The sequence below is a fragment of the Teleopsis dalmanni genome, chromosome 2 (assembly GCF_002237135.1).
Source record: "Teleopsis dalmanni isolate 2A chromosome 2, ASM223713v2, whole genome shotgun sequence".
Classification (NCBI taxonomy): domain Eukaryota; kingdom Metazoa; phylum Arthropoda; class Insecta; order Diptera; family Diopsidae; genus Teleopsis; species Teleopsis dalmanni.
Window position 1 is genome coordinate 58,811,011 of NC_051847.1, and position 9,394 is coordinate 58,820,404.

Sequence of the window (9,394 nt, forward strand, 5' to 3'; positions counted from 1 at the left end):
CGGTAACATAGATTTTTGGCCAGGACAACAAAAACTAATGTAGACATATACGTTTCTCTATATATCTCAAAGTCAGTTTTTGAAGTAACCAAATTTAATTTTGCGAACATACTTTTTCCATATCCAAATATATTAACTCAAAGAATTAAAAAAATAGATGGTTAGCTTAAATCCGATGATTCTCCAACTTGTTCAAACCCTCCGAACAATATGACTTCTACCATCAGTCCGTACAAAGCCACTATTTCTTCATTTATCTGCCCTCTGGTAGTAAATGTCTTTCTTTTCAACCATTCGAATTTGAAATCGAAGTGAAATTTAAAATTGATTCAAATGTGGACTACGAGTAGTAGTAGCAATAAAGTATTAGAATTATTGATTGCTAATATGTAGCGTATTACGCTTATTTATTCTCACGAATTGGCGTAATGGAACAGTACTTGTTTATTAGTCACTTCTTGGGTGATTTTTCTTTGAAAAGCGTAGTAATCTATTTGATCGCTTGCCTTGGCGGAGAGTTATTAATGTGATGTAAGCCGCGATTATCACAAAAGGTTTAAAAGGATGACTTTTTTTTATAAACCGCAGTAATCTATTTGATCGCTTGTTTTGACGGAGAATGATTATTTTGACGTCACAAAAGAGTGAAAAGCTATTAATGTTTACAATTTAGGAGATATTTTAATTATTACGTTGATGTGAGCTCACCACTAAACCTCCATTCAGATCTCTGTTTCCACGTGAACCGAACTGTTCCAGTATGTATATTTTTCGATATTTTAAGTTTATGTAGTTTGGCAGCAATTAAGGACAATTACTATGCCAAAAATGAGCGCGATCTGTCAGACAGTTCGTTTACGGCAGCGGTTGAAACCAGTTCACCTCAGTAGTGCGTTGCGAAAAAAACAATGGAAAAAAAATATTGAACAAAGAGTTTGCATCAAATTTTGTGTTTCGAACGAAATTTCGTGTGCAGAATCGTTGCGAATGCTACAAAAGGCTTATGGGGAATCAGTTTTATCGAAAACTCAAGTTTATGAGTGTACAAAAAGCCTTTCAGGACGGTCGTACGACCGTCGAAGACATTTCGCAACGCACTACTGAGGTGAACTGGTTTCAACAGCTGCCGTAAACGAACTGTCTGACAGATCGCGCTCATTTTTGGCATAGTAATTAAGGAAAGTGCTGCCAAACTACATAAACTTAAAATATCGAAAAATATACAGCGCGCGAATTTTAAATGAGAATTTCCGAAAACTTTTCAGTCTTAATGTATCAACTGCAAATATATCCATTATATAAAACTGCAAAATAAAATAATAAATATATTATAGAAGACGATTTTCTATAATAAATGATTTTGTAACTACGTTTACATGATCCATAACAAATTACTTCGAATACAGTTGTTATATGTATGTATAAAAAATGTACATATAATGACTAGAAAACTGTTTTTATAATAAAAGTTTACATAGACCTTTAAATAACCAAGACATTAAAGTCATAATTGCCTTCAAAGTGATTGTAGAAACTCAGGTTCTGACTAGAATTGATCAGCTCCGGACAAGGTATTGCGCACAGCTTCTTTCTCGTCCTTCTTTGATTTTGTTCTATGTAGTTTCGGTCATTGTAGTTTCGGTCACATACGGACATTGTCGATTTCTAGACACAGTTTAAAATTAACTGTAGAGAATTACAGCAGACTATCCTAACCCTTATTTTTGTTTCGAAGATTACTTTACGGTAATATTTCCGTCAAGAAATGAGTGAGAAAGAACAACCTTTAAAATGAAATATAATATTTTATTTGACAAACCACTTAAAAATGGAATTCAAGGTACGTGTAGAAATATTTTCACCATTCGCAAATATTAATTTCTTCAGTTGCCTAATATATTAAAGATAAAGTTTTTCAGACTGAAGTCTTACCTATTAGGTAAGCATGTCAGTTAATTGCAAGCTACATCAAGCTAAGATATAAGATTGTCATTTTCATTGGCACCCAAACGACAATTAAAGCATTTCAAAGTTTAAAATTTAAATCAAAACCAGTAAGAGAATATAGAACAGAAATCGAAAGGATAAATCGACTAGCGGATAGCAATCCCATATGGGTTCTCAATTATAAGAACATTTAAAAAAAATGAAAATGTCGCCAGTTTAGCCTGTCTTGACGTTTCTATGGATGCCGTTCTATGGGCGTACGTTCGTCTATCTCTATTTTTCTCTAGCTAATTTAAATATGTGGAAGCCACTCACAAAATATAAAACATCGAGGTTCATCTTGAAGCCCAGGGTTAGGGAACTTATTAGCAGGGACCGAGTTCACAATATTAGGTGTATTGCAGTTTATTCAGGTTACTAATGTATAGAATCCTATACAGAGATACCTTTTATTCAACGGTTTTTGTGGAAGTTGCGAAAACTTTGACGAAAAAAACATAAATACACACTCTTTTTGTGACTACCCAGCTTTAATAACAGAAACAGACTTTTAGTGAAAACATTTTTTTGACAGTCTTTCTGAAAGACTAAAGAATAAAAGATTATTTGTCGATGAACCCCTGCAACCAAATACCCTGTCTGATTAATTCATCGATACTGCAATGTGCATCAGTATCATTATGCCCAAACATCCATATTAGGCGTACTCCGAAAACAGTGCTGCTGTTATGGAATCGGCAGATATTCATGTATTTAGTCCCTGTTAAGAGTAGTCAGTGAGCGGTATTAAATCGTCGAAATGGACGAGTGGCTTCGGTATGCAAGGTCGACTGCTCCAATAACCTACAATGATGCTTATATATTGACCTGGAAAGAGTTTTTTTTATTATAAAAGCTGCCTTTAATTTCAACATTACAGAATTCATAGATTTATTCGCCACTTCTAGCAAATGCTTTGCTATGAAAACATGATGAGTGTTTCACTTCTGTTTATTATCTATCAGACATAACTATACAGAGAAATATTTGGTATCACTGCTGCTACTATTGTATATAGTATTGAATTGAAGTTATACCATATTACTTATATTGAGAGTTTTATTTAAAGTTCCTCTCGGTAACGATAATTTAATAATGTCATAATGTACTTAACTAAATTTTCAGATCATAAATAAGTTTTGGAGACCGCCTGCTAACATTGTAAATACAATGTTATCCAGTTAAATTTAGTGAGTAGCCCACTTCTGTTTGTTCTCTAACAGGCATTAAACATACAGAAGGCGATTTCATATCTAAGAAGTTTTTAGTATCACTACTACTTCTGCCCAACATAAGTTTATATATAAATTTTAGGTTCCGCCTGAATTATTTTGATATCTGGTGTTAGAACTTAGTGAGTAGTCCAGCTCTGTTTGCTATCTATAAATTTTAGTGTCATCTACTGCTTCTGCCCAACATAAGTTTATATATAAATTTTAGGTTCCGCCTGAATTATGTTCATATCTGACATTAGAACTTAGTGTGTAGCCCACCTCTGTTTGTTATCTATAAATTGTAGTGTTCACTTATAATATTATACATGCCTGTCTTTAGAACTTAGTTTGTAGCCCACCTCTGTTTCTTATCTATAGATTTTAGTGTCCGCTAATAATATTATACATGTCTGTTTTTAGAACTTAGTGTGTAGCCCACCTCTGTTTCTTATCTATCAGGCATGAACATACAGAGGAATATTTGGTATTACAATTGCTACTGTCAAACGTGAGTTTATAAATAATTTTCATGGTACCACATCACTAATCAGTTCATTATGAATTTTGATCTTGATTGACTTTTCAGAAGCTATTATCAGCACAATACAAATTAATATACATAAATCAAAAACTAATAATTTAATATTGAAAAAAATGTTAATATTTCTAAGAACTTTAAACTTTTAATGATTAAACAGAATGCAGTGATAGTAGGGGCTGGGTAGGTTGGGAGCTGATATTATAATTGATAATTACTTTGACTAACCGTGTATTTATATTTATTTTGGAAACTTGCATAAGCATTTGATACCACCGGTACCAATAACTAGACTACATGTGTACGTCCCCTTATCACAATTTAATTAAGTTATCTCTATACGGAATGGTACAATTGTTATCTTAAAATTAAACTTAAAATCAAAACAGAAACAATTTATATGAGCAATAACAAAATAAAACTCAACGAATTTGCATTCACATTTGCGTTTATCTTGGCGTGATTGATAATCCGCGTACACGTATTCCAGCAAGGAAATTAATTTATTAAATAATTTACATAATTAAAAACTTTATACTTAATAATATTAATACGTATAAATAATATTTATTTTGTTTTGTAAAATATAACAAAATTTAATATTTATTTTTTTAAAGTACATAGTATTTTTAGTTGGGCTTTGCGTTTCCGTTTACAGTATACATTTATATAAAATTAAATAAGCTTAATAATTTATTTATACTACATACATACTTCATTTTTTTTTTTGTTGTGTTAAGTTTCATTGCACTGATCGCTTACAGCATTTTTTTTTTCCTTTTAAGATAATTTTTTACTTATACTAGAACAGCGTTTTTTTTTTTATCAAACATTGAGATTTAAAATGTGTAAACACGTATATATGTATGTATATATATATATTTACATAAGCACTAACATTAAAATAATACATTTATATAGGATGTACAAAAATATTTAGTTGAACTATAGGTTTACATGAAAATGGTATCATAATTCTCTATACACACATGCGTTCAGTGTTATCGACTGTGGTCGGAATTCAAAAGATGAATATAAAAATCCTTCGTTGACGTATAGACAAAGAGACAGACAATACTCTGAATTGTCGTATTTGTCTAAAATCACGATAATGTCACTTCCAGGCACATCATTATCAGAAAGCCAGCAATTGTGCCCCACGTGGCAATAGTGCCATTTCCACTAGCATGCGCCTCTGGCAAAATATCATCAGCTACAATGTAAATCATAGCACCAGCAGCGAATGATAATGCATATGGTAATATAAGATTTGCGAAGCCTACAGCTACAGCTCCTAGTATACCAAAGATTGGTTCCACCATACCAGAGAGTTGTCCATACCATAAAGCACGTGCTACACTAAAACCAGCTGCATGTAATGGTAAACTTACCGCCAAACCTTCTGGAAAGTTTTGTATACCAATGCCAATGGCTAAATTACGTGCAGTCTCAAAAGTGGATGCTTCCGTTGAACCAATAGCACCAAAACTAACACCCACAGCTAAACCCTCAGGTATATTGTGTACTGTTATGGCCACGACTAGCAACATAATGCGTTTCCATTGTGACAGCGCATTAGCGGCAGCAATGCTCTGCTCATCAGCTATATATGTTTGTTGCTGTTCAACCTCGGCAAGACTGGACTTCTTACGGCGTCTCGGTTCACCACTGTGTTGCATGCTCAAGCAATCTGAGAAACTGTCCATACCCTTTTTCGTTGTACATTCAATGCCATTTTGTGAGTGCTTTAAATCATCCATAGCAATTTCAGCTTTATCTTTATTGGTTTGTGTCATAGATATCATCATGTTTGTGCTATTAAGTCCCAGGTATGACATCAGCTTATCGCAGCCGTAAACGAATATTGCGCCCAGCAGAAAACCGCCTGAAACTGGCATGAATGCATAGATGCCATAGAGATGTGAATTTTCTGCCATTTCAATTGCTGGACTGAGCAGTGACCAGAAGGAGGCCGCAACCATGACACCTGCTGCAAAGCCCAAAGCTGCATCCAGCGATTTGCGTTGACTGCCACGTACAAATATGACGCATGCTGCGCCCGCTGCTGTTAAACCCCAAGTCAGCAATGTTCCCAGCAATGCTTGCGTAACGGGTCCACAATTAGGTATCATATCGACAGGTGTAAACACTTACGGCTTTAGTTTCTATGCAATTTGGTTTGGTTTGGTTTTCGTTTTGTTTACTAAGCGTATTCTGTTTTTGTTTTTCTATAGTGTGTGTGTGTGCGTGTGTGGGTGTGTGTTGAGTATCAATTAAAATTACACAAAATCTTGACTGCATACAAAACGAGGAGAAAAAAAAAATAAAATAATTTTATTCAAAATGTCGTGTAATTTTTTTTCTTTTATTTAATTTTGTTTACCTTCTGAATATTTTTACAAAAAAGAAATGCCACGTTTATTAAATACACAACAAAACAAATTGATTGTCTCTTTTCCCCGATTTTTGTTTATTTATGTTAATCTGAATTTACTTATTCATATGTTAATCCGCTGCTGCGCTCTTAATTACATTCGCTTCGAACTCTTATTAAAGTTTCTTTTCTCTTTCAATTAAAAATTTGTACTCAATACCGTTAATTCATTAAATGAATTTTAATAAAAAAAATAAATAAATTAGCAACGAAGATTGATTGTCAGTTGTACAAGAGTTTGTTGCCCGCCTATTCTACACTGCTGTGCTGCTTATTGGACTTGCGGCAACGGAATGAGCCACAAAACGAATATGGCAAACTATTTGTCAAATGTCAGAATTTACTTAAGCCATGTTCTTGTGACGTTATTGTTGGTTGATTCATGATTTGTTTTTGCCTTTGTTGCTTGCTTTCCTTTTTTTTTTTTTGTGTTATTTTTTTTTCTTTTTTGGTGCTGTGGAGACGTTTGCAAAATCCTATGCAAGGTTGCATTTTTAGAAATGTACACTTTATCTTGGAAAAGTAAGCATTTGTGCCTTAAAGCACCCTATAAAAGCGTGTTATACTGAAATATAATTTAAAAAAATTTATTAATTCTGTTAGGTATCAAATAAATTATTATAACAACTTAATTATATTATAAGAAACAAAACAATAAATTATATAATAAATAAGAGTATTTAAAACAATTACATTATTTAATAATTTAATAAATTTATTATTCTATTATTTATTTAAATTTAAAAAAAAATAATATACAGTAATTTAATTGTGGTATAGATTATTAAAATCAATAAAAAAAATAATTAAAACAGATTATTATAATAAATAATTTAATCATTTCAAATACTCTTTGCAATATTATTTAATTTACTGTGTTTTTATAATATACTTTATGAGGACAAGGATAAAGGATAAAGTATATTATAAAAAATACGTTGTAAAGTATGTTATAAAAAAACAGTAAATTAAATAATATTTCAAAAAGTATTTAAAATAATTAAATTATTTATTATAAAATCTGTTTTAATAATTTATCATTGATTTTAATAATCTTTAGTTTACAAATAATCTTTAATAGGACACAAATTATGTTATAAAAAATAACAGTAAAATAGTTAATATTACAAAGAGTATTAAAATAAGCTATAGTATTTAAAAAAATGCTTACAAAGTGCTTTTATAATAAAATTATTTGTTGTAATAATTTATTTTATTAAGTTGTTATAATTATTTTTAATAATTGAACATATATTTAACATAAAATAATTTGGTTATAGTAATTTAATATAAGGTTTTTGTGATTAAATTATTTATTATTATTATTTATATTATGAATTTATGATAATAATTTTTTTTATGATCAATTTTTAAAAAGTTTTTGGATAATTACTGGACGAATGTCGTTTATTTAACTCATAAAATTATAAATAATTTTTTTTTTAAATAAAAAATTACACATTATTAATTTGTGTTAAATTTGTATGTAAATATTTATATAATATAATACAAATTAAAAGTTACATATATACTCTTATGGAAGCCCTAGAAGAGTCTCCAGAATGAGTTCAGGAAATTTGTAGTATTAGTATATGCTTTATATTCTATATACATTTTTTTATAATGTAAAGTAAACACAACATATATGGATTTTTAATTCATATACATAATAATCTAAAATTAATTTATTTATGTTTTATTTTGTTGTATATTATGTGTTGTATATATATATATATATAGTAAACATATTCATACACATATTCATATATATTGTATATATATATTCATAGACTTATTTGTATAATACATATAATTTGTGTCTGATATAATTTAATTTAATTATTATATTATATCATTTAAACAATAACGTAAAATAAATTTATAGTCAATTTCAAATTATTTAGAATAAAAAATAAAAGAAATTAATATACATTAAAAAATTTATTTATGTATATTTTCATTATATACCATACTAAATTTATATATTAAATTGTGTTTATATAAATTGTAATAATAATTATTTATTTTATTATACTAAATTTAATTATGGTACTTTTATTATATATTAATTTATATTGTTATTGTAATATATATTATATTATAATATTAATATTATATATATATAATATTTTCTTATATTAGATATATTTAAAAATTATCTAATTTTAAACTCAATATAACTTAATATAACCTTTAAAATTTAAAAAATTATTTTAAATCAAGCAACACGTAAATATAATATTTAAAAAAAAATGAATAAAGAACACTCATCTAATATATAAATCACTTAACTATCAAACTGCAAATCAACCCTTCCACTGCAGTAACTTAAATTTAAGTATAAAAGCAAGAAAGAACGGATTTCTGTTGTATTTCGTGATGAAAAGCAAAACATTTTAAATTAAACAATATTTGGAACGATCTTAACAGCACGTAATTAAAAACAAACAAGACGCATGCTTGAAAGAAAAACACCTAACAAAACGACACATTGCGACTGCTTTGATAATATAAACAAAAAATATTTAATTGGTGATTCTATGAGATACCCTACACTCTATTAATTTTATCAAGTTAACCTTTTCTGTATATATGAAAGAAAATGCTGATTGATTAGTATTTTATGTATTATTGTCATTATAAGATTTTATTATTCATTTATTTCACTAATTTTATATCTACATTATATTTTATGTTATGATATACATTATATGTTATGTATATATGTATCATATTAAACAATCATATATATTATGTAATTATAATATATATTGTATATATATGTAAAGTTTTTCATAACCAAAAGGGTTAAAGATCTGCAGAATATAGTACATCCAAATACTTTAAAAATTCTCATATTTAATCTCTTATATTTCTTTCCATCTATTTGATCGGTAACTATATTAAGTTTAAATGGATTAACAAAATCCAATCATAAGAAAAAGTATTTAATCGCATCGAAAATACCTCAGTGATGATGCGTCTAAACACTACTGAAGTGAATTAGGATATCTAGATACAGATCAACATAAAAGATGCTTTCGTAGCACCTTACATTTTAGAAGCGTTAATTCTATTGATTTGATTAACTAAATAAATGCTTAAAAAATTCCAAATTAAAAAAGGAATAACAATTTTGATGGACTAATTCAATTTGAATGAAAACTCAGATCACCACGAAACTTCGCTAGCTCATCTGAACGTCAAAGTGGTTGGACGAAG

General features: G+C 29.0%; 1 protein-coding gene across 1 annotated transcript; it reads right to left on the reverse strand.

The window, feature by feature from the left end:
- Positions 1-4,624: 4,624 nt before the first annotated feature.
- LOC119681731 (zinc transporter ZIP11-like) lies at positions 4,625-6,067 on the reverse strand. The gene has a single exon (XM_038094996.1). The coding sequence runs from the start codon at positions 5,868-5,870 to the stop codon at positions 4,842-4,844; it is 1,029 nt and encodes a 342-aa protein (XP_037950924.1). The 5' UTR covers positions 5,871-6,067; the 3' UTR covers positions 4,625-4,841.
- Positions 6,068-9,394: the final 3,327 nt, after the last annotated feature.

Excerpts from the sequence above, each read along its gene's own strand:
- LOC119681731 (XM_038094996.1), bottom strand. The coding sequence starts at position 5,870 with ATGATACCTAATTGTGGACCCGTTACGCAAGCATTGCTGGGAACATTG.